Below are 26,685 nucleotides of genomic sequence, written 5' to 3'. Positions count from 1 at the left end.
CCAAAAAAAAAAGATAAGTATTAATAAAGCGAACATGTGTTTTTCCACTCTGACTAAGGGAGAAAATGTAGAACATTCACAATCACAACTTTCTAATCTCCATTATTCTTGGACGTTCCCAATGAAGGTCTTGGACTGACTAAGACTAACTCTCGAAGTTGGGCAGTGAGTCCAGGTAAATTCAAAAAGATGGGGAATGGTTCGGAAAGTCGGTATGAAACACAAAGTGTGTCGTGAGGTCAGTTCATGATCAATTAATTTTGTGAGATTAAAGATGGGGTGACGAAAAATGGAATGCAAAGAGGAGTTGATCTAAATTTGAATGGCGACTTTCTGCTGAAGCGTTTGTAAGTTATTATGACGTTATGAGCTATTGACTTTGGTGGCGCTGATGGTATTTAGTTACCCCGCGAAAAGCACGAGTTTGTGAAGGGGAATGACTCCACCTCAACGTTGAATAGCCGAGTTTGTGACGACAGGTGAGACTGTATGAAATAAGTCAGGTAGACGTAGAATAACGAATTGACTCGACTGCGTGGTTCGGATGAAACAGCAAGCAGTAAATTGGCGCATTGACTGAGAGGTGAGACGAATCGCAATTCGGTGCACAAATTAATCAGGGCAGAATTAGTGAACTGAAATTAAACAAACGAATTATGAATGAGAAAGCCTTTTACACTAGCTTTAAAAAATTTTGCTCCATTAATAACCAATAAAGGGTTTCCTTTTTCACTATAAATAACTTTTTGAACATTCATTGTTCGCAGAGACAGAATGTTAACTAGTCACAAGAAAAATTGATACTAAGTGTTATATACTTATCCTTAATTTTAAGTGGGGTGGGTAGGGGTACCTACCTTATTGAAAATATTGGAAAAAATTAAACATTTTACTAAATCTTACCTGGTGGCTAACGGCCAGTCAAGATGGACCGCCGCCGCCGGTCTCTAATCCGATTACAGGTACTTGGAGGAATTCGTTTGCCGATAAGGATCAAAAAGGTAGAGCCCTGCAAAAATTTGACCGCGTGGAGGAACTCGTTTGCGACCTTTACCTATGGTTCGAGAAGGTTCTAAGGGTCATTGTTGACCTTGAAGCTGAAAGGGACGATTAAAGGCAGGTAAAGAATACCGGAGTGCAAAAGCGTCATCACATGGACCTGTCATTTTCATTTTCCCAAGGTTACCTACGTTGTTAAAGAATGCAAAATAAAATGGCGATGTGTAAAAAGAGAATGTTCTATAACTTCTATAGAAGAATCTTTATTCAAGGGAATGATAAAACAAAGAGTGTTGATAATGGTCACGGTTGCTACAATAAAAAATCTTCATTTTTACAGTCATCCCTGTCCGATTTTCAAATACAGTGAGCGGCAAAAGTATGGAATAAATGAAGGCAATAAATTCATTAAAAATTAAGCAATAGTTATTTATTTAACGAGTGTAATTTTGGCTTTTTTTGGCATGAGTGGACCAGTTTAAAACTCGAGTGAAACGAGAGTTTTAGAAGTACACGAGTGCCAAAAAAAGCCCAAATTACACAAGAACGAGTTGAATACAACGTTTTTTTGTTCGACGAGCCACTTGAAGGCTCCAAATCGCTAAAAATCTTTGAAATTAGCTTGACGTTTCGTTTTGACAAGTTGTCAAATTTATGAAAATCCGTTCACACAGGAGAAAATTCTCAAATTTTGACAGTGTCGAACAAAAAAATTTTTTTCAAAAAAATCTTTGGACAGGTAAAATTTAGTTTAAAAATAGTAGTTTATTTAACGAGTTTGTGTGTAAATTGGGCCTTTTTGGGCACGAGTGGTAATCTGTACATTTAAGGCAAAGTGATGAGTATACGCCTATGTCTATTGTCAAACGAGAAATTGTCATCAATCATCATCATCACATCAATCCTCAGAATGACTAACATTTGCATTGCTAACACAACATAACCTTTTATAGTTGCTTGCTGTATTATCATAAATTTTTCTATGCGCCCACGACGTCAAGGTCGGATTTTATAATATTGTGTGTAATGTCTAATAATAATGATTAGTAATAATAACATAAATTATAAAAAGGACGCCGCGACGCTGGTGGTATATGTAAAGGTGTTTTTTTTTTTAATTTAGCGTCGAAGTTGGCGTTGGAGAGTCGATTGAGAACGCACCGCTCGTTTAAGGCGTAAGATTTAAACAGCTGATCCGTTATCGGTATTGTGCATTCACAATCGACTCTTCAACGCCTACTTCGACGCCTAATTTAAAAAAACACCCGTTGCTGTCGAGCACTAAATCTTGGTCGTCAAGGTCATTTTGAAATTTTCTGCTATTGTCACAAATTCAAAATTTTGCCTGCTTAATTGGGGTAATGTCAATAAAACGTCAATAAAAAAATAATTTGTCTCAGTTTTATTCTAAACATTCAAAATTATGGCCCCAATATCGTATTTTAACAGAGTAAAAATTATTTATGCTGATAGAGACGAATGTGTCACAACTCAAAAACTAGGGTGGCAACACACTGGGACTTCTAAAAAGCTGGACAAGACAAGACAAATACTAAAGTCCATTCAAAAATCAAAAAACCACCAACGTCGCATTTTCCTCGATAATTACTATCGGCAACGCTCTTTAGTGTAAAATTTGGTGAGAATTATAATTTTGAGGTTAAATGTTTATTAAATGTCTTGTTTTTCTAGACATGTTTAAGTAAAAATAATAAGAATCAATAAATAAATGACACGGGCTGCTAATAAAACAATATGAACGGAATTCAAAGCAATTGAATTTTATTTTAAATCAAATAAATGTCATAATTTATAGTTACCAACCTAGTATGAAAAAATATCTACCTAGGGTTTTTTAAATTTTATCAATTTAAAGCAACAGGTGGTGGTTTTTTGATTTTTGAATGGATTTTAGAATATATTAGAGGATCAAAATTTGTTGCTCGTGACTACTACATACTTGTATCAAACCCTTGCGTTGATATTACATTAGCAAAAAATGATTGCGCCGTGAAAAGTTTAAACTTCTAAACTGATCCTGTGGTTCCCCTTAACCTACTTTTCTTAAAAAATAACTGATAGTGATTCACGGTACTTTTTATTTTTTTTGGGACCTCACTATTGTGTTGTATTGTTGTGTTTGATATTTTATGACTTTATGAGTCATCTACCTACCAGTACAGGATATTTTATATATTTGGATATTTTACGAGTGATAATGAGCCCGGCAGAATAGAAAATGTAACTCACAATACATCAGGAGGAAAAGCCGGATATTTATCGCCTCCATGCCAGGTTTACGTTCCAATGTATTGTGGGTTGCATTTTATTTATTACTCCTGATACATTCTGTATATGCAAAAATCATGAAATTTAGCAAGAATTTCGGTTTCCTTATCCGAAAGTAATTTTATTCATCGTAAAATGTACCGCAATATCATTGAATTAGGTAATAAATAAAAACCAACATTGAGAACAAGTGAGTTTATTAAAATATATATTTTTATCCCATATAACATACAAAGCATAATACAGCATATTTGATTGAAAATATATACAATTCAATAATAATGGAAAAACATAACAGAAATACAAATAAAACATACGCAAAAAAATAAAAATACACTTGTGGTAAGCAATTTCAAAATTTATTAAGTATCTTATTTAAATCAGCATGCTTAAAGGTTAATAAAAAATCTTCAGATTCAACAATAATCAAGACAATAGTAATTGGCAAAGATGCAACTTCAGTCAAATTTACGTTACTGAAACACTTAACCGCTGCTCGATGACTTTAAATTTTTTAACGTTGCTTTCATTTTATCAATATTATATGAATATAAAATACTTCACGTTCAACGATTTGCCTATTCTAATTTAAAAAATAAGAACAAAGCTATGATGTAGTCTACAGTAAATAGTTTAAAACATGTATAATATTTACAAAGTACAATACAGATAAAAATAACGACTTCAGAATCATTCTATAAAATATTTATATAATATTATGATTGAAATAGATTTCAAAGAGGCTTATAGAACCTTAAGTAAATAATGGACAGAATAATATTTAATAGATTATAGATTCCTTCACATTATTTAATCTACACCCGCAAAACCTTGCGATCCTTCTATTGCTTTGATTAACTTGTCCTTGAGGTGTTGGTAACTCTCGTAAGGAGGTAGATCTAATCGGTTAAAACTGGAAAAATCGACAATAAACCGTAAAAATAATTTATGCCAACAAGTCTTATCTATCATAATTAACTACGATTGACACGATTACACTTTAACGACTTTTCTCATCACCAAAACAAGCTTCAAAAAATTCTGCGACTTCTCTTTTAACTATTAAAACTACTTAAAATGTATGCATTTCGCTAGCAACTATTTAAATTAATTATCAATACACCACATCGTTTAAAACCTGTGGCGTATCATCAAAATATCTCTTCAACTTACCACGTGTGAGCTCTTGGAAAATTATCAGTCGTGCCCCACTTTTCAATAGTAAAGAGCTGAGGTCCATTGCTGCCGTAAAGTTCCTTAAATCCGTTCATTGGTACCCTTGACGTGCCAGTAACAAACTGCAAAAGACGAGCTCTCATTTCGTTATTAAATGATAGAACAACCTGAAATAGAGAGTTAGCAGGAGGAAAATACTACTGTGTTGTGTTTACCCTCCAGAACCACTGAATAACAATGTGATTTCCGTGATAATCCCCTTTGTACAAAGTGTTTTGTTTCCAATCTTTTACATCAATATGTTGTATTCCACACATCAGCAGTTCTAATTCGTGCTCGTCGAAAATCTTAACAATACTTAATGGAATTAAATCGTTGAAACCCGACAAAAATGCATTCATCTGTTGTTGCACTCGTCCAACAAATCGCCACTGAATTATGCACCTAAAAATCAACAACATTAATTTAGGCTGCATTCTAATTTTAGATGTTGACCACTCATTACTTAATGTATTCGTCTTTATTTGTGTTATCTAGTGGAATGTTGGCACCACCCTCTTTAAGTTCGTGGACGGTGGTATGCCCTAGGGACTCTTCGTCTACAGAAAATGTTAGATCCAATCCAGATGGATCGTTCTCCTTTATCCACAGAAGTGATTTATAATACTCCGAGTCGACAGACTCCATGTCTTTAAGATCGATGTTTTTTCCTAACATCATTTTATAGAACGGCCTAATGAAAAACGCTGCAAATATTGCGATTATTGCACAAGTTCAACAAACACTTTGGTTTTACCATCGAGCAATTTTCCGTGATATACGGCCATTCCAGCCACCCTACCGATAAATTTGAAATAATTTAAGTGTTCTTCGTTACACAGACCTGAAAATGGGTTAATCTGTAATGTGTAGTTATCCCTAAAAGCACAATCTGTAATTTAAATTCATCAAACTGAACTGGTACATACATGGCTGAGTATTCAAATAATCCGTAGTAAGGATTGAACATTTCTTTGGACAAGAGATAGAACCACTCCCTAGCTAGACCTCCGTAATCTAATCCCACTTCACCTTCGAACTCAATCCATAATTTGGTCTTCAACAGTTCCACTCTAGGAACCGAGGTTATCACACGGAACGAGTCTTCGAGAATACTTCTTCGTTTCACTTTTATTTCAAATTTGTTGGGCACATTGTTCTTTAAAAAATATTGAGTCAAGTTCATAATTCTGCATTATATTATTATATCATTAATTCTATAATTAATTATTTATTGAATTCTGAAATATAATTTCTATGGCAAAAATTGGTTATTATTCTTGAAAAATTTCTACAAAAAAATTGAAGTTTGACTAAATTACAGAAATAGTATCCAAACAAGGTAACTCAAATATCAAAATGTCGACGTTGTTTTGGCATGATGGGAGGCCATGGAAATTTTGCACTTCATTTGAGGTTATAAATAGCGCCAATGTCTAGTGCATTGTTGTCAGTTTTACTAGTTTGCAATAGAAGAATACTCAGACATCGGGGGAAATTCAGCAACATGTTATATGCCGTTCACGATTATTTTAAACACGCAGGAGGCCGCGATATTTTTTTGTTAGATTGGCGTCAGGTCCTGTCATATGACGTTTCGTTTTTAAATATTCGCATTGTTGTCAATTCCGTTATTAATTTAGTTAATAAGAATTTACCCAGACTGCCCTACAAATATGTATGTTTCATTTCAATTACAATTTTACGATTATTGTTCCTAATGCGTTCAATTATTTAAAAAATGTAACAACTTGAGAGCAGTGTTCGGTTGAATTATAACCTAAAATAGATTTATTAAGACAAATCACAATACTGCCAACTAAAATGTCAGATTTTCATAGATAGTCCGAATTTGAAATAATCGTGAATGGTTTATATGTTCATTTTGATAGGTCCGCATGCAGGACTTTCGTGATGGAAATCACACAGTGCGTCCAACGTTAAAAAATAATTCATGGCCTCCCATTATGCCAAAACAACGTGAACGGTGATTAAACACGAATTTATTTTGGTCTAATTAAAAAACATTATTGTTTAGCTCTTTAACTAATTAACCAAGTTACTGTACAACAACCCTACCGAGAATTAGCCTTAAGGTTTTGCTTACCACAACAACTCAGCTATTAGCTACACATAAACCCGATACAAAAAGCAATTGCAGACAAACTCACAGGTTTCCTCAATTGTGCCTTCATGTATTCATATTTCCGTTTGTAGTCCCTCGAATATGGTATCGCGGGTCCGGCAATTTGAGGATTCGACAGACGAGGATCCTCCCATTGGGTGGTTCTCGTATCTATTCAAAAACGTTTGTTACAATTTTTTAACTGTCAAAAATTATGCTCGGTTCTCACTGTGATCGATGAAAAATATCCTTCCGTCGGAATGAACTCGCTCTTCCCAGCCTTCCGGTAACGGTCCTAAGTCGTCATCCGGTTTTCTGTTGACTAAAGGCACGGTTGCTTGGTTAGGCATTGGGCTCGCACGGCCGGTCCGAGGATCCACCCACGACGTTGTTCTTTCATTGTGATCGATGAAGAAGAGTCGACCGTTCGGGGCAACCTGGACCGTCCATCCTGGCGGCAGACCTTCAGACAGTAACTCTAAGTTGTTAGAATTGCTTGTCGTAGAAACTGTAGAATCGCGACGGGACGAGCTGTTTGACAGGCTGTCTGTGTGATCATCACTCTGGAAAAGAGGCGGCTGTAGTCATTGATGTTCGTATTCCAAAAATAATAGAGCTTGTATTTTGTAGTAAGTTGGCAAAATAAACAGGACTTTCATAAATTACTAAATTACTGATCTTTGCGGTATTTAAAAGGAAACTTACACGTTACACTGTACAGGATGCCATTAACAAATTTTTTCATATTAAATTCTACATTCTTTTTATTACAGCGTTCATTAAAAAAAGAAAATATCTTGACCCATACTTGAACTTTTTAAATTTTATTATTCGATTGTAGCTTCAGGATAGAAAGAAAAGTCAAACGTGCAGTGCATATAAAACACGCTTTCAGTTGGCACGACTGAATTATTAATTGTTGTCATAGCGATAAAGATTATTGGTGTTAATTAATTTAATAAAGTTGCTGTCGTAGTTCATTTCTTTACGCTTTTGAAGCAGAAAACCTGATATTACGGACACCAGAACCAACAATTAAATTAGACAATATTAATTTTATGACGTTCGAAAAACCGTCAATAACAAGATGTTATCATAATATTTGAACAGTAAATGGAAATCATAATTTGTTTTCTCTTAAAAAAAACTTACTAGTGTACTTAAATCCTACTACGATCTGGCTTATTTACAAAGTATCTGATAAAATTAAATCAAAATAAATTTGGCCTCGTCAGATTGGTGTCAGTATGAGTTTATTTGCATTCATGACTATGATAAAAAATGTTACGAAACTGTACCGTCACCTTCTAAATATTGGGCGAAAAAATTCTACACGACCTTTTAGTTTTATTAAGAAAATTGGTATATAAAATATCACACACTATGGAAACCTAAAATGGAAATGATACAATACATTTTTTAAAACGGTGCAGACAGCATAATTATTATGAAAGACTAAGAAGTTTTCTTTTATAAAGAAAATACCAAGTGGTTATAAAAAGTTATGAGGATTTTTTATATTCTGGCAATGCAAATATTGGTCATTGTGGTGACAACTCCATGTTTGATAATAGAGATCGATGTACGCGCTTTGGAGGGGACGTGAAAAACGTTAATTAATTGAAAAAGGAAAAAAACTGAATATTTTAATAAACAGATAAAAGTAAGTAATTAGGAAAAAAATGTTCGAAACAATGCTAATTTTGCTGCAAATAACACAACTCAACTATTTAAAATGTTTTTAATAAAATTTTCAGATAAAATCATATTAGTCGAGTTTAAAAAGAGGCAAAGGTTTGAAGTCATCAAAGATCCAATATGAAAATGATCTTACTTCTTCAATCATAAAAATAAAAATAAATTTACTATTATAAAGGTTTTTTTTCCAAATATTTGAGTTATTTACGGTGTGATTCGTACTAAATCCATACTTAACAATTAATCCGCATTAAACATACTTATTTAGTAATTTCCCAATAAAATAAACATTTTTTACCTATTCATAAAAGGAAATTTAAACAACAAAAGGTTACTGCGTATTTAGAAAGTGTATGTTTGTGAATGTGAGGTGGAATGGGCGTGGGTGGCCGGGGAAAGTGCCCCGGAGCCCCGTCGCATCACCGATAGGCAAAGGAACAAGGAAAATGAATTGGAAAAACGGCCGACCGAAAGGTACCGTAAAAACCGTATGGCAAAAAACGGGAATGGCAATTAAAAAAAAAAAAAAAAAAAAAACACACTTATTTAGTAATTTCCCAATAAAATAAACATTTTTTACCTATTCATAAAAGGAAATTTAAACAACAAAAGGTTACTGCGTATTTAGAAAGTGGAATCATTTTTCCGAAAAAACAAAAATTAAATCATTTCCTCTTAACTGATAAAATATTGGACGTAAAATTCTACATTTATTTATTTTGATACAGTCATCATAAAGACAATTTTATCTACATTTATACTAGATGAGTCATTTTGGCTGTTTTTTAAACAGTGTGTTGAAAGATAAAAATTTTCAAATAAACCAAACGTTATTTGTCTCCATTTCAATTTCGAATATTTTAAAAACGCGTTAAACGCGTCGTAAGCATCCTGTACTTGCAATAAAGATACTAAACATCATTAAAACAAGAAAACACATATCCAAGCTACATTATACCACTTATCGAAAGCAATGAAAATGAAAAGTGTAGTATAGTTAGTCTTCGTGTATGCGTCAAAAAACCATGAACACGCAACTATAAGCAACAGACAGACACGCGTACCAACCTCCGAATCCGTGTTGACAATTTCGAAATCATCGTCTGGACGTCGATCTATACGCGACCCAAAAAACCTGCCTCTCAGTTCGTACTGTGGATAATCACACGAACTCCTCCTACTGCTCGCATTGCTCTCTGCCGAGGCGTTGTATTCGGAATCGTTATTGTTTCCGGTCGATTTGATACTGAGGCGATTGTTGAGCTTAGCTGAGAGTGTGTCGTCCGTCTCAGTTTCTACCCTTATTTCCGGCGGGTTATTTACGTTCGAACCTACGTCGGAACCACCGGCCGCACCGTCATTATTCGGACTATCGGCCTGACCAGCATGCAAACAGAACGCTCATGCAACTCTAGCTATCTGTTAATAGTGTTAGTGGATGACATGTACAAGACGATGGGAAAAATCAAAAGGGGCTCCTGTGATAATACCTCCACCCGACCTCAACGATTTTTTCTAGTGCCAAGTGAGCAAACTTCTGGTTATCGCATATTCAAATAAAACTTACTTCTTCATTTAAAAGTGACCAATTTCGGAGATACTTCTTTAAAATCTAAAATTAGTGCAAATCTCGTAAAATTCATTCCGACTCTATTAAGCGTGTTTTATGAGAATATACTTCATGGCCAAGTTAGTTTAAATGTTTATTCTTAAATTATGATGGTGGTATTAAAATGTCAAAACAATTTACGCATAAAAAATAATCTAAGGTGGAAGTTTAATGTACTTAACATGTGTTGGATAATAAAGACAGAGAAAAACAACTTTTTATTGCACTTTAATTGATCTATGCATATTTACGAGGTACTGATCATAGAATTGCATAATGAAAATCGTGGTTTTTACTTTGAACAAAAAAAAAAAAAAAAAAAACAGTTTTCAAAAGTGAAAAACGAAAGGTCAGACATGTAGCGAGCTGATGAATGAATGGCCAACCACCAAAGTTTCAAACTGTAAACACTAATGCATCACCTCATACATGCAATACCACTACACCAACTACCAATAAAATATTTCCGACAACTGAATTCAAAAAAATTAACATACTTGGCTGGTATTGGTAGAATCTCCACGACCGTTGCTTTCGTCCTCTGCACTTATGTGATAACGACGTTCGAATAGTACAGCCTGTTCAAGTACTCTTTGCTCTTGTAGTTGGTTATCGACGTTATTGCTATAAAAAATGCATTAGATCTTTTTCCCGAAATATTTCGCTCAACATGACAATAAGACATCAAATTTTAACTATCACACCGTGCAGAAAAAATTCTACCGCCATTGTCATTGCCTTTAGATAAATAAATATGAAATATCACCTGCCACAAGTTTGACCTTAAACAGCAGTAATTATGTCACAATAAATTTTTTATTAAACAGTTACTCTAGACTTGGTAAGTACCTTGAAGTGGGTCGCTCCCATTGGGTGGTTCTTGCTATGTGATTGACGTAGTATGTTCTTCCGTTGGCATCTTGACGCTCTTCCCAACCAGGTGGCAAAGGCGCGTTTGAATCCGACGTTGCATTAATATAAATCGGCTGCAGGAAGAAATGTGTATTAACAAAAAAATAAAATGTCAGTTGTATCACCTGTGCAGGACTCTCCTCTCTACTCTCACTTATAAATTCCCAGTCTCTGTCGTCGGTAATACTTTCTTCGGGATCGGCGATGGGGGGAACGTCGCTGTCATAAAGGAAGGCGTGATATATTTCGAGATGTCCTCGAACTCTTGAGCGCGCACTAAAATCGCTACGTTGAGTAATGCGGGTGTAAGACCAGCATGCAACATCAGACACAGTATTAAAACATGCAGGCAGGCATGAAAAACAATTAAAAAATCAGTTAAGTTTTACCTTCTCTGTCTCAGCAGATATTTGACTGTTCCTATGTTCCTGCCATCTTGCTCCCTCGGTAAGTTGACTAGAGTCAGCTCAACCATTCCCAAGAAGTCATCTCTTGTGAGTCTGTTTTCATCAAAAACTTGTAGAACCAATTTGTGTTCGGCAGGTTTTACCTAAAACGTAAGCTAGATGTGGGGGACAAATCTTTCGCACAAACTTACCCTAAATACGAATTCTTCATTCCATTCTGGATTCAAAGTCTGTAAGAAATATTTTTTGTTAAGATGAGAAATCTTAGTGACAGTCCACCTCACCTTTTTTTTTGTTTTTGTCAAGACTGAATCGATGGTTTCATCGCCGTTTATCGTATTCAGGTCGATTTTCACGTACGGGTCGCTGAATTAAAACAAAACATTTTGCAATTGTAGGTTATGATATATGACGTAACGAATGTACACCGACGTCATCAATTTAGTCTGCGGTTCGCCTAAATTTTCGAGTGAACTTACCTGGCGCCGAAAATGTCTTTTTTCATAAGATTCTTTCCACGTATTATCTTAAGACGAATCTTGCTAGTTGGTTCTTCGGTCTGTAACAAGTCCAGTTGATAAAATTCAATCATAAAACAAATAAACAAAAGTAAATGTTTATTTGTATGATCTCCGAAATGTGTAATTACAACAATGGTTCGATTTATTCAAGTCCCAATTATCATTTGACAATTTGGAAACTTCTTCCAAGAAGGTATCTACTGATACATCTTGAAACTTGTAGCGAGGATCGAGTCAGAAGTGTGAAAATTGATTAACAATAAAGTCATTTATTTAATTTGTTACGTTATTTAAGATCCCAAGGAAAAAACATAAATGAATGACATTGATAGAGCCTTGTACGTAATTATTTTTGTAACTTACATATCCATCGATTCCGATTTCGGGAAGGTAACCAAATATATTATCTGATGCCATGAAAGATTAAAATTAAAGCTTTATGTTACATCTAACGTCGAAATTATCACAGCCACAAAAACGATTTTTTCATTCCAATAAGAACTGAGGAGCAACACAAACTCCTGTAATGTCAACTTTTTTTCAGTGACGTATCCTAGGGAATTTAAAATAACTTATTGGTTACCCTGCTCAACAACTAATACCCAATTTTGAAAAAGAGTTAATAAATATTTTCAACGTAAAATATACACATAATAAAAAACATATTTCAGGCTATTTATAACTTTTACAATTAAAAACAAAAACAACTTTATTTGATCAACAAGGCTAAAAAATTCTTGTTCAAGTTGGTATATAATTTTCATCACACCAAAAAATTGTTGGTTGCATATATCTACTTTATCATTAGAAATAATTTCAATTTAATGGAAAAAATAACAATAATTAACAAATATAGTTGTTTTGCATTGAAAGTAATTATCTACTAAAGCATCCAATTTTGATTTTAATTTTTTAAAATTGATGTGTATTGTAACATTTGTAATAAAAAATAAAATTCCTAAATCAACAAGTTGTGTTGTTTAATCTTCGTATAGCATTGTCATGCCTTACAGCCACCATAAAAATAAACGTATTGGTATTTTTTCAGTTTCTCACCAAGCTAGATACGCAAAAGGATCTCCTTGGACTGTGATTTAAGGAAACGACAGATAGAGATCGTAATCTATTGCCCCAAGATCTGCTTCGTTGCCGATGGCCATCCGAAGGCACGGCAAGATGATTTTGAATATGCAGAGGCATGTACGCACGAATTAAACACTTGCATTATCTTTTTATATAATCCACGAGGCACTACACTGGCACTGTGATATACGAGACTACAAAATTTGGCACCTTTGTCGTATAAATTACTTTATGACGAGTGCACCTGACCAGAATCTTATCACATAGTGTGAAATACGATAAGGAACACATTATATCTTAGAAAGATTAGTATCACTGACACTGATAAAATTTAGAGCATCTATTTTTTGTTCTCATGTAGGTACAGGATGTCGCGACCTATATTTATAAATCACGCAGATCACTAATTAAATCATTGGATTTCAAAATATAACATGGTACTGTAGGTACTGAAACTATTTTATCTGTGTGTTTACTTTGTGCTCGTCTTAATGAACATTATCAATTTATTTAATGATTTCTCTAAAATTTTCCAACAGTATGATTTGTAATGAAACAAAAATGGACCCTCTTCCTCCCCTCGTAGTCGGATTGACACCAAACTCTATTCGATACTCAATATTACGGAGTTATTTCCAATGGTAAGATCCGAGATTATTTTGTTAAAAGTTTCAGCTGTTATCGCCGTCGATCTATGAAGACGTAAATAACTTTGTAAGTCCGCCATATTGGAAAAATCCGCAAATGGTAAACATCGTTTCCGACATAAAAACACATGCCCTTTCAAACGGTAAAGTCAAACTTCCATGTTTCCTTATTATTTTTTCGACCTACCCCCACCTTCTTCCACCCTCCGTGGTCCGATTGACACCAAAAGCTTTTCCTCGAGAAACCACGGGCAAGTTTGTGTTGGTCAAATTTTAAAGCAATCGGTCAAAGCGTTTTTGAGTAATCATGGGAGAACGAAAAGTGGGACAGACAGACATCATTCTAAAAACTTCATAAACGTGTTCAGGGGACCTCAAAACGTAAAGATCAAATGAAATTAGCAATTCGAAATTTTGGACTGATCACAATAACTTACCCACCTTTGGTCGGGTAAGTTAAAAATAGTTATGTTTGCAAATTTTAATTATTATGATTTTTTTGGCGAATATTTTTTGTAAAAATATTTTAAATATGCAAGTAGATTTATAAAATGTAGTACCAAATCAAAAAAACAAGATCGTCATATGAAGTATGTTATATGATGGACGTTATTTTAGTTGCATAAGCAACACACTGCTTACAAAGCTTTGCTTCTTGTGGCCAGGGGCTACCCCCAAAACCATCGACCTTGAGAGAGAGCTGTTTTTTCTTTTACTTTTAGTTTTTTTTATATGTTTCTTTCAACAGAGTGCAGCTCAAATGTCGAGTGTTAACTTTGATTTTATAAGAAGTTTATAGTTTTTAAGATCGATTAATTAACTCATAATATTTTTCGCAAAAGTATTAGATGATATTTGCTTGATATTATAGTATATTATGATACAAGTTTATAAGGAAGCCTTTAAAGCACGCGCGACGAGTTTAAGAGCACGATGCGTAGCGGAGTACTTTTAACGTCGCAAGTGCTTTAAAGGCCCTTATAAACGTGTATCATACGCTATTTTTTATTATACCTGCACTAAAATCTAAAAATTATAACAAAAAAACCTTTTCCCAAGTAATCTATGTCATTAATCGTTGATATAGAAATGGTCAATTGTTGTTGTTTCGTTACTATTGTAACTTTTCTATAAATGTCTATTTATCATTGTTCAAAATGTAGGTGAATTTGTTGTTACCTACGCAACCCTTAAAGCTTTAGTGTTTTAAAGGCCCTTTTTAGCACGCATTTTAGTGTCAAAAACAGGGATTATGATTCAGGTATAATAAAATAGTTATTTAATAAACTAGTTTGTTAATGAAGGCGATTAATAATCGAAACTGTTTAAAGCACGAACGAGTGTAGCGAGTGAGTGGCTTTAATAGTTGAGATTATTAATCGCCCATTAACAAAAGAGTTGATTACAAAATTTTTTCGTTGACCGCAAACTTTTTTTTTGTGACAAATTTTGAAATTAAAGCCAAATCAAAACCAATTTCATCTTTTTCCATAAAGATGAGACCTTATAAATACCTTTATTCTTTTTTTGTCCTCAGGGTAGGCCATTTTTAAATTTTTCAACACTTTTTATTCACTTTTCCACAAAGAGTGTCAGAAGACGTCAGTCAACTCCATTCACATTCAATTTCACGTAAAAATCACGGTTACTAAGAAAACTTAGTTACCTTTGAAAAATATGACATGCGAATTATAACCAAAAATGTCGGTTTTTAAAAAAGTTAATTTGTAATTGTGCAGTTATGGAGCTATAAAATATAGAAAACCCTGCTGCACTACCTGCTGCAGTGTTGGTAAGTGCAAACAATGCATGTTCGAGGTTGTTTATACATCAAAATTTAATCAAAACGTCAAAATCGCAAAAATCGTTGATTAATGAAAAATAGTGTATTAATGAGGTCCATTAATACACTATAATTTAGACAAAAGAATTCATTAATATTGAAATTAACAAGCGGTCAACGGAAAAATACATTAAAGGTACGGTCGGTAGACAAATAAAACTGGGACACTTAAAATTTAATCTATGTAAATCACATCATTGAATTGTCAATATATTTGTCAGTGTCTATATAATATGTCATACCAAAGTTAACCTATTTGTGATAAAGCCGTAATTAAAAGATGCAAATTTGTAAATTTTGACTTATGTGATTGTCATTTTTGTCCCAGTTTTATTTGTCCATCGACTGTACTTTGATAGAAGTTTTAATAAACTTTTTGTCAATGATGAGCTATGTAGTTAAATATATTCAAATTCATTTTATGTTGTACAAGAAATAATTTAGATTTAACTGACATTAAAAATGCAAGAAAAAATTAGATTGTGGGATTTTTAACGCATTTTAAAAGTAAGAAGACATCATTATACAGATTATTACATTCATCATCGTTTTCGACCAATTCTAAGGCTTTATTTTTTGGATTATAGTGATATGTAATTCGATAATTCGTCAAGTAGGTTTCTCAGATGTTTTCAATCCTATTGCTAAAGTAATAAAATAAATACTGTTGTCAAATGGTACTATTTAATTCATAAAATAATCAGTAGTAATATAACGAGTGACATGGACATGTGCGGATTATATTTCTCCTGAATTTTAACTCGTTGCTATGATTTTGGAAATATAACGAGTGCGAAGCGAGAAATATAATCCGCACATGTCCATGTCAAGAGTTGTATTTTACATGAGAATTTAACAAACCAGAACCACAGACATTTACGAAACGGTATATATTAACATTAACATAGGTATTTATAACATTAAGGCCGATTTATAGTTCCGTAACATGTACAGTCGTTGACCAAAATAAAATTAGAGTCCTTAGACAGTTTCACAATTCAAAGATTTGTGTAGTGTAACTGAGGCGTATGTGTCTCAACTTGATTTAACTTGACGATTGATTTACAAAAAGTTAGGTTGTGTTTTTTCACTTGTCATCTCGTCACTTTGTTCAATTGAATGATTCTGAGTTTTTGGAATATTGTCGAATGATGACACTTATCAGAATTGTTTTTTTATTTTTGACACTTTTGTTTCCTAAGAGATAGATTTCGCAAAAATATCGAATTACACAACCGAAATTTACTTTGTCCTATTTTATTTTGGTCAACGACTGTACGTATGGCATAACATATCAAAATTGAATCTTACTGAATTAAATGTATTCCTTTATAGATCCGTTAACATAACATAAGTCCGTATCCGTTTACATATGAATTGGCCAATTTCAATTACATATATGCCGTTCACGATTATTTTAAACACGCAGGAGGCCGTGATATTTTTTTGTTAGATTGGTGTCAGGTCCTGTCATATGACGTTTCGTTTTTAAATATTCGCATTGTTGTCAATTCCGTCATTAATTTAGTTAATAAGAATTTACCCAGAACTGCCCTACAAATATGTATGTTTCATTTCAATTACAATTTTACGATTATTGTTCCTAATGCGTTCAATTATTTAAAAAATGTAACAACTTGGGAGCAGTGTTCGGTTGAATTATAACCTAAAATAGATTTATTAAGACAAATCACAATACTGCCAACTAAAATGTCAGATTTTCATAGATAGTCCGAATTTGAAATAATCGTGAATGGTTTATATGTTATGTATCATGAAAGTTACGGAATTTTAATATTTTTCCATAGAAACGGTTACCTATGTGTAGGTATGCTGTCAATAAATTCAATTTAAAAACATTTTTTTTGTTCGATACTGTCACAATTTGAGAATTTTCTCCTGTGTGAACGGATTTTGATAAATTTGAGTAATTTGACGACTTGTCAAAACGAAACGTCAAGCTAATTTTAAAGATTTTTAGCGATTTGGAGCCTTTAAGGGGCTCGCCGAACAAAAAAACGTTGTATTCAACTCGTTCTTGTGTAATTTGGGCTTTTTTTGGCACTCGTTTTACTCGAGTTTTAAACTGGTCCACTCATGCCAAAAAAAAGCCAAAATTACACACGAACTCGTTAAATAAATAACTATTTTTTCGTGGTTTCTTCCTATTTCCTTTATTACGACCTATCTCTTGTAAGGGAACGTTTATGTTGGAGCTAAGATGAGCGATAAGAGCGGCGATAAGAGCGAAGTACCGAAGTACAGCACAAGCAGCAGCTTCTAAAACCTTGTCTTCACAAAACATATTTGAATTTGACATTTAAAAAGTCAACAATCATATCACATTTTGTCATGAACTAAATTGAATTTTAAAAGTTATGTTATGTTTATGATTTTTGACTATGTTATGCTATATGTATACGGAACTATAAATCGTGCTTTACGTATTAGCAGTACCATCTATTTGCTTCCATTTTTGCAATTTTTACATATAACGACAAATTTAAACTGTCAAAAGCGAATTTGTTGATTTGGTGACAATTGAAGAGTTAGATGCAGAATAATCGCCCATTTATTTTGTACCTACAGAATAATCAAAAAAGCTCGCTCGTAATTGGCTGTTATTCAGTCCAGTTCTTAATGTTCATTGGTTTTTGACACGTGCGTTGAATTCTCAACCGAATTACACTTTAGCTCTTGAAATGATCTGTTTTGAGGATTTTATCATTGTTCGAATACATTTTAATCGGTAAATTTCAGCAAGTTGTAAAGTTTGTCCAGCGAGCCTCTAAGCCAGAGAGAGATTGGTTAATCTATGGATTGGTTGACATAAAGATCACTAAATTCCATGTAGAGAAAGTATCTAGTATCTAGCCCACGTTAAATTTGAAATATAGGAATATAGCCTTCAAGCAGTAACATTTTTGCTCTGAAATTATGCTCTAATTAATGTATTCTAGTGCATTTTGTAGTGTTGGCTTAATTCAATACAATTTAATACATTTTATGTTACAATAATAATTAAACAAAATATAGGTAATAGGTATTCTACCTAATTTCAGAGCTATAATTTGTAGGTAATTGAAAAAATGCAATTGCCACGCCACTGTTGGTCCTATAATTGCCGCCGAACGCCGATAAAGTAGGGAGTGTTTTCAGACGATGTCAAAAATATAACCTAAAATTTGGCATATTTTAAAAAGATTATCCTCAATTATCGTCGTAAAATATAATAAGATGAGGTTAACGCAGTTACTTTTTTCGAAAATAGGAAAATACTCGAAAGATTTTTCAAATTTACCTGATCGGTACATAAAACGAGCAATGGAGCAAGTAGAATGGAAAAATCCAAAAGGCATTCAGTATAAAGCTAACGCAGTTATAAAACGAACCAAATACAAATTTGGAATGCATCGCCCATGGACCGCTGAATTTCGTGAAGAAAATTCGCCTGGGGTATATCATGCAAAAGTATTTGTAGAACCAATAAAAAAATGGAGTTTTTTCCGTGGTGATCGAGTGGAAGTTCTTGTTGGAAAAGACAAGGGAAAACAAGGAATTGTCAAACAGATAGTCCAAGAAAGAAATTGGGTAACAGTTGAAGGTTTAAACTGTGTTTTAGAAAAAATGGGCGAACGAAAAGATTTTGCTGGAGTTCATATGCAAATGGAAAAACCTCTCTTGGTAACAAATCAAGTGGCTCTTGTTGATCCTTCTGACCTGCAAGCAACTTCAGTTGAGTGGAGATTCACAGAGGATGGGTCGGAAGTTAGGGTGTCCACTAGGACAGGCAGAATTATACCTATACCTGCAACAGCAGAAGAAACTGTTGACTACAAAACAAAGGCTACATATAAGGAACAACCTAAAGACACTAAAGCAAATGATGTTACACAAATAACTTTTGAGCCTGGTTTAAAAACCTTTGAAATGGACATTATGGATGTAATGAACATTAAAGAGGATCGAATACCTGCCAAATATTATTGGTATTAATTTATTTTTGTAGCAGTTAAATAAAACAAATAAATAAGATTAAAACTGTTGTATTTTTCTCATACGTACACATTGTGCTCTCTAAAATTGCACTTGCTCTTAAAATGTTAAGTAGAATAAAAGAAGTGTTTTCGTAAAAATGCGAAAATTTGATCAAGGGATCCACGTTTTATACATTCCCAGCATCTTATGTACTGCATTTAAACATTTTTTATTACAAATTAATTCTTAAATGGGTTCGGCGGCACAATAAACCGGTTGTGTGCACGCCACTGGTCAATTGGGGGATATCCACAAATACCTCATTGGCAACTGAACTATTTATATCTCGATGCAAACAAGTCTGAGGAACATTCGTGGTCGATTAGTGTTTGGTGACATAATATCTCCAGATTGCGTTTATTAAAAAAATGTCTCGCAAAAACCTTCTTTTAATTTTTATGTTTTTATTGCACGAATATGTACTTTGTGAAACTACCAACAACAATCATACTTTGAGGTAAATTTAACAATAATTCCTTTAATATCTGTAGGAAAAGTTTTTTTTTTTAGTTTTGAAATTCGACGCCAGAAGACACCCGCGGAACAGTTCTTAAAACATGGCCATCATTTTGGTAACAAATTTAAAGAGCTCATTGAAGGAATGTCCCGAGATAATGATTCGGTTGCTTTGTACAGATACTTAGATGTGAGTAATATGATTTTAAGCTCATGCTGTGCATGTTTTCAGCGGCGGCCCTAGCCCATTATCAGGCTAGAGCGAGATTGTCTGTGGGCGCCCTTTAGTCGACAACTTCAAATCAATTATAATTCAGTTTCTGGTAATAAAATACAAAGATTTTCAAAAATCAGATTTTGGCGCCTCTTCCCACCTAGCGCCTAGAGCGGCCTTCCTCTCGCTCTACCCCAGGGCCGCCACTGCATGTTTTAATATGGTTTTTACGATTAATAAGTATATGTATTATTCCGCAGTGATGCCCCATCTACCCAATATCCATACCTTTATTTACCTACATGTTAACTATATATTTTTTTTGTTGACAAATCTTATCTTTGCAACCAAGTTGACGCCCATTAGCAAAATATTAAACCCTTAGTATTTCATATTTGCGAATTTGACATACTGTTATCAGAATCTATATATTATTTATATAGATAAATAATATTAAAACCAGTCATCGCTTCATTTAATTGTGTTGTGATGTATCAAATGAAATTACCATAGATTTTATAAAAGCACTTTGACAAGTAAAATGGGGAGTACATATAAATAGAACAGTACTGTCAACAACAAAGAAAAATACGTAGAAATTTATGGAATGTCATTTCGTGTTAAAATTTATTATTCCATAATTTGTCACAAATTTCGTATTTTATTATGTATGGGTAGTCTGAAATAATTATTCTAGACCAAGACAAATAATAAAAATATACGATTGTTAAAATTAATGTAGTGATGGTCAGGCAACCAATAATACAGCAGTTACGAATTCGATTAGAGGCTGTTAGTGTTACTTTTAGGCCCGGTTGTATCTATAAAGCTTCAAATAAAATGTTAAATATCCTCCAATCAGATCGCTTGATATTATGTTAACTTTAACAACGACTTGACATCGCTTTATGCAACCGGGCCTTAATTTATTTATTTGGAAAATCTTCCACTGAATGAAGTAACAAAAAGACCGTTCATTACTGCAATTAGTAGTTTGTAACGGCATGAATTTTTTCAGTTGTCGCTTAGCCTTATTGCTAAGTATAGATTTTCCGTTTATTAAAAAGCCTTCACGCAGTGAAAGCAATTTGATTGATAACAAGTAAAAAAAACACATAATTATCTGTTCAAAAAATGGAAGTTGGGGAAAGTGAAGGAAAAGTAATCTGTTCTCTGCACCATAGATTAAAAAATTATGACGCAACCCACCAAATCTTAACAGACTTTGTTTCTTTAATCATTATTTATTTCAAGATATTTATAGAAACATTTTTATTGACGTTTACGTATTTGGCAATAATAAGTGAACATTCCATTGCAAGCATAAGAGGCCAAAATATTGTTAGGGAAAAGGATGCATTTCTTAAATAGCTCTTCACAATTTGTGTCAGTAAAACATAAATCACATCTGATTAGTTTTCTATCAGGTTTTCTCATATCTATTATACCTATATCATAAATGAACACAGAATCATCATGTTTTTTTCTTAAAACCTCCACAGCCCAAAAACTATAATCCGAATTACGTTTAAAACTTAGTCTAAAAATATTTTCGTCAAAAACCATGTAAAACTTCTGTTGATAATTGTAAAAATCGATCATCTGCTCTAACCGAAACTCCACAGTAGTTTTATAAAAATCTGCAGCTATAACTCTATCTTTGTGGTTCTCATCCAAGTGTTTGCCAATGTTGGAATGCGTTCCTAAAAATAAAAAGTAATCATTTGATTGTTTCAAATTTAAATCATTGTACCTCTAAATGAACAATCATCTAGTGGACATGGATATGGTTTAAATGGACAAATTGCCTCGTGCTTATCTAACTCATTTACCATTAAAGTTTCTTCACATCCTAGATGATGGTACATGCAAGAGTAACTTATTCCAGCAGTTAAACCTTCCAAAGAATAATTTCTGGTAGTGCCAAACAGTGCTCGACAATTTGGACATTTTTCTAGTTTTGGTCTGCAGTTACTACAAAAACTATGTCCAAATTTACACTGATAAATTGGTGGCTTCATCAAAGTTTTGCAAACTGGGCACTCAAAATATTGCAAAATCTTTTCATCAAATTCCTTACAGTCATTCGAATTGGACATTTTTATCTGAACAGTGATCATATCAGATGCATCAGTCATCTGCCTCAGAGCTGCCAAGTTAATTTTTGTTACTTGTATATCATTCAATGTTGAAATTTTGCACTTGGTTTCAACACAGTTGCCATTTTGACCCACGTGTTTGATAATACAGTCATTATTGCATTCAGTATTTTTAACATCACAAATTGTATATACAAGATAGTCACCAATTTCATCCTTTTTAATTCTAATTATACATTCTTGTTTGCCTTTGAGTAACTTTGTTACATTTGTTGCCTCCTCGATGTTAACATCAATGACAAAAATATTAAACTGGTTTGTCAAAACATTATCTGAGTGGTATTCAACAAAATGACTAGGAAAATTTCTTTGGACCCCTTTCCATTCACATCCCATGTGTGACATTAGACAAGGTTTTTCGTGAAATTTGCAATTACTTTCGTGGTCGCGAAGATTTTCAAACATAATTCGTTCGTTGCAGCCGGTTGTGTGAAACTTGCACGGGATTTTTAACTCTTTTAAAATCATTTGCAACTTTGTATTTGGTAGTCCTGGCCAGTCGTTGTGTCTGCAGCATTCATTGCAAACATTGCCCACATCTTCAACTAGTGTAATAGGAATAGTTAACAACTTGTCACAAGCAGCACACGTAAATATGTTTTCTGAAAGCAACTTGTCTGTAAACTGGACCAAGGAGCCTTCTGACATCTTCCTATGCAAATGCACTGAACTAACCGCCAACACAAAATTGGAGTGTGATGTATTGATTATACCTAATTTTTGCTGACTAGATCGACGATGGCCACTACACGACTGAATCTTTAATGGAAAATCCTTACCACGTGCCCCATCACACCAGTTATGTTGATTTTGCACTGAACATTATTAGTGACAGGTCAGATAACCTCAATTTCGAAATCGCACATGATTTTATATGGGAAGTTGTTATCGATTGCGTCATTGCTGATTAAAATAATCGCAAAGGCAAAGCAGATATTATAAAACTATATAAATGTACATATAAAATATAAATATTGATAATCGTGCAGTTTACTGTAGTTATATTTTTAGTGCGCCCTCTATTAGTAAACGTCATAGTACTATCGTTGATTTCACGACCTCCTTAACGGAGTCTGGTATTAATCAAGGAGGTCGTGGTAGATTTTGAAATGAAACTCTAGTTTTCTACAGGGCCGTATTCAGAATTTTTTTTTTCATTCTAAAATCAAACATCTGAAATCCAAACTAAATTTCAGAAGGAAAGAAAAAATTGTACATTTCTTATTATTTCAACAGGACGAGTTTTATGGTACGATTGTTATTGGACATCCAGGACAAACACTGAATGTAGCTTTTGATACCACTTGGAGTTATTCCTGGGTAATGTCTTCAAAGTGTAGTAATATTAAAACAATTGGTTGTTGTGAGTTGTGACACATGTTTATTTCACCATTCTGTTGAATTTTTACAAATTTTAGATTTCCACAATAAATACGATCACACTAAATCATCTGAATATAAAAAGGATGGGCGACCATTTTTGATGGATTTAGGAAACTACAATTTGACTGGATTTTTCTCTTATGACAACATTTCTGTAAGATTAAAACTAAACTATTTTTTTTCCTACTTTGAGACAAAAAATAAAAATAAGTTTTCATCGAGAAATTGCATAATTATATTTTCTCCACAACTATTAAAGAATAAATGCCTTCTTGCTGTATATGCAATGAAAGAATGGTATGAATTCCACGCCCCGTGACAGAATAATTATACTGAAATCCACGGTCCACGGCTGTCGGTCAATCACATTTCTCGTATTTTCATTCTATCACGGGCAGATCGTCAATTGGATGCATTTGTAAACAATAAGTCGCGCATCGCCTAGCAACCGCTAAACTAGGCAAAATTTTAATTGTCAAAAAATAAAAATAAAAATTCAATTGAATTACATTTTCAGATTGTTGTTTCTTGGTGTAGTCGTGGAGAAAGTATAGTCTTCAACTTACGTGTATAATGGCTATTATTCAAGAGGATGAAAATTCCAACACGAGCCGTAGGCGAGTGGTGGAATCGTCCGAGTGAATAATAACCATCATTATACGCTCGTTGAAGAATGTATTATTCATTCTAGATAGCACATTCTAATGTAACTGCACAATCATTTATTGAAATGGTTGATGTACCATACGAATTTATAATAAACAAGGCGGATGGTGTGATGGGTCTGGGTCTACAAACTGATGACGGTTACACTCCATTTTTCTACACCCTTCTTAACCAAAAGAAAATCAAGAATCCCATATATTCAATCTATTTAAACAGAGATCGTCAGTCCAATCGTGGTGGTAACATTAATTTAGGGTTTGTTGATGACAAGCACATTCACAAAGAGAAGATCAACGGCAAAATAGTATATGACAATTTCACCTATTTGCAAGTCGAAAATTTTGCATATTGGCAATTTCAAATGGATCAGTGAGTCTTAATTCTTTGCTTGTGACATCTCAAGTATACACTTTTGATTTAGAATCGTCATTAATTTTGACAAGAACACGAATACAAAAGTGTGCCAGAAGGGCTGCAAAGCTATTGTCGACACTAGTTCCAGCTCCATTGTGGGGCCACAAGAAGATGTTGACCAAATACACGACGCGATGAATGCCAAAGAATTTTTCTTGCATAGATACACGGTAAGTTTTTGTGTAAAAAGTGATATCGAGTAATTAACATTGGGTGAAACTTTTTTCTGTTGGTAGGCATTTTTAGTTACCAATTTCTGTTGACAACACTGTCATTTTTAAGCATTTGAATTTTTGTACTGACAGAAAATTTATACCAAAATTTTTGATAATGGAGGAACGCCTTTAGACTTCTTTTTATTCCCTTAAGTACGACCCATTGTTTTTAAAAATTGAATACATACCTTGAGAGAAATGGAGGAAGTCGTCATACAAAACACCGTTACCAGTATTACCCATGAAATGTGTTCAATAATATGAAACCCAGAAACTTTCTTTGCATACAAGAAGGATCACATTTCGAACATCTTTTATAGTGTTGTTGTTTTTCTTTAATCATGTTCAGTTAACATTGCGATGCATTGAAATTATTACTAATAATAATTATTTGTTAATAAACGATGCTCTACCACACTAGCTTAAAGCCACAAAAAACTAACCTCTTAATTTTGTTTCTGGCAATTATTGTTAACCAAAATTTTGTTTTATCAACTGCTCACGCGTGCCAACCTACTTCAAAATTTTCGCATCAATGTTGATCACTCGGTATAATCGAATTCTATTGTCTAATTTTTGCTTCAAGGTTGATTGTGACACCATTAATAAACTACCCAAAATCGATTTCGTGTTAGGTGGTAAGAATTTTACTCTAGCTGGACCAGACTACACCATCCAGGTAAGTCCGAGTATGGTAAAGAATTGGAGTAGTAAATAATAATTTTACGTTTTAGATGTCGTACCACTCCATTACTTTATGTTTGTCGGCCTTTATTCCAGCCAATACTGTACAAGAGCAAAATCGATGGATGCTTGGTGGCGCATTTTTGGCTCAGTTTTATACTGTTTATAACGTCCAAGAAAAAACCATTGGTTTCGTCAGATCCCATTAGTTGCGAATGGATCAAGATACTTATTGTATCAATAGTATATAGCATGCTTTAGATTTGCTTGTTTTCAGTGTCTTGTGATTACATAATGGATTTCTATTTTCACTGAAGGGGATAGATACACTTCCGTTCTTTTTTCATTATTTAAGGACTGCAGACCATTTTTGTCCCTGACAGCTAGAAAGAGGAACAATTTAATGAGACTGCTTTTGAAAAGACATATTTTTCGCTTCTTCAGGATTCTTCGAATTTAGCAGTAATCAAATGTATTTTTTTATTAGTGTAGAATTAGTGCTTTTTTATTGGATTTTATACTTTGTACTTTTGAAATAAAACCTCGATGTAGTCGTACTTTGGTTTGTTTAAGTCGAACTGTAAAGGGCCCGCAATTCATTCAGACAACTCTCATTTCATAACTGTCGGAAGCCAGACCGTCTTCTTTTAAAATTCCACAATGAAATGGTTTTTCTAAACATACGTTTTCAAGTAGTGGGTCTTCACCGGCACGGAGCAGCAAATTATTCTTTCATGTTTGCATAATTCTAGGCGCGTATTGTTTGAGAACAAAATGTCGAGCAGGATGGTAGATGGCCCGCGGCCGCTTGTTAGTATTCTGACGTCGTAGATGTGACGGCAGCAACCGCGTTTGTTCACGCTCTTCTCTTCTGAACACCTCCTCACGAACATCCCTATTCATCCAACGGTTCCGACTGAGGAATCGCCCCGGACGATAACAAAAACATCGCCAGATACGAGTAATTATGCAAATTTTATTAAGTCGTTCGGGACACCAGATGGACCCTCGCCCCTCAAGAGACCTTCCGGCAGCCTGACAAACTGGAGTCAGGAATGTTCTGACAGGGTGTGCCGAGGTGGTCTCTAGGGTGGACCTGACCTGACAC

The 26,685-nt window shown here is 33.9% G+C and overlaps 4 protein-coding genes across 8 annotated transcripts; 2 read left to right on the top strand and 2 right to left on the bottom strand.

Annotated features, from left to right (window-relative positions):
- Positions 1-3,468: 3,468 nt before the first annotated feature.
- Positions 3,469-13,123, bottom strand: Nedd4 (E3 ubiquitin-protein ligase Nedd4). Of its 5 annotated transcripts, none has more exons than XM_069039746.1 (17): positions 12,832-13,123; positions 11,734-11,813; positions 11,539-11,620; positions 11,446-11,484; positions 11,237-11,397; positions 10,973-11,132; positions 10,785-10,921; positions 10,433-10,559; positions 9,395-9,703; positions 6,858-7,191; positions 6,675-6,799; positions 5,433-5,662; positions 5,261-5,382; positions 4,970-5,210; positions 4,680-4,908; positions 4,462-4,631; positions 3,469-4,201 (listed from the first exon to the last, which is right to left on the bottom strand). In XM_069039746.1, exons 1-17 carry the CDS (start codon positions 12,973-12,975, stop codon positions 4,099-4,101), a joined length of 2,793 nt encoding a protein of 930 aa, XP_068895847.1. In that variant the 5' UTR covers positions 12,976-13,123; the 3' UTR covers positions 3,469-4,098. The 5 variants fall into 5 exon arrangements, with proteins under 5 accessions (XP_068895847.1, XP_068895848.1, XP_068895849.1 ...); XM_069039747.1 differs by having other exon boundaries at positions 10,973-11,123; XM_069039748.1 differs by lacking the exon at positions 12,832-13,123 and adding an exon at positions 12,139-12,330.
- A 5,359-nt stretch (positions 13,124-18,482) lies between these two features.
- mRpL24 (mitochondrial ribosomal protein L24) lies at positions 18,483-19,393 on the top strand. Its single transcript, XM_069037421.1, has one exon. The coding sequence runs from the start codon at positions 18,586-18,588 to the stop codon at positions 19,342-19,344; it is 759 nt and encodes a 252-aa protein (XP_068893522.1). The 5' UTR covers positions 18,483-18,585; the 3' UTR covers positions 19,345-19,393.
- Positions 19,394-19,679: 286 nt separating this feature from the next.
- Positions 19,680-26,134, top strand: LOC138122973 (lysosomal aspartic protease-like). The gene is made up of 8 exons (XM_069037420.1): positions 19,680-19,843; positions 19,897-20,032; positions 23,452-23,578; positions 23,634-23,752; positions 24,290-24,633; positions 24,686-24,848; positions 25,480-25,572; positions 25,628-26,134. Exons 1-8 carry the CDS (start codon positions 19,755-19,757, stop codon positions 25,784-25,786), a joined length of 1,230 nt encoding a protein of 409 aa, XP_068893521.1. The 5' UTR covers positions 19,680-19,754; the 3' UTR covers positions 25,787-26,134.
- On the bottom strand, positions 21,314-23,161 carry LOC138122972 (E3 ubiquitin-protein ligase sina-like). The gene is made up of 2 exons (XM_069037419.1): positions 21,810-23,161; positions 21,314-21,759 (listed from the first exon to the last, which is right to left on the bottom strand). Exons 1-2 carry the CDS (start codon positions 22,861-22,863, stop codon positions 21,329-21,331), a joined length of 1,485 nt encoding a protein of 494 aa, XP_068893520.1. The 5' UTR covers positions 22,864-23,161; the 3' UTR covers positions 21,314-21,328.
- Positions 26,135-26,685: the final 551 nt, after the last annotated feature.

This window comes from Tenebrio molitor, chromosome 2 (assembly GCF_963966145.1).
Source record: "Tenebrio molitor chromosome 2, icTenMoli1.1, whole genome shotgun sequence".
NCBI classification, from domain to species: Eukaryota; Metazoa; Arthropoda; class Insecta; order Coleoptera; family Tenebrionidae; genus Tenebrio; species Tenebrio molitor.
The sequence above is the reverse complement of the archived record's forward strand: the minus strand, read 5'-3'. Positions and strand labels throughout refer to the sequence as shown.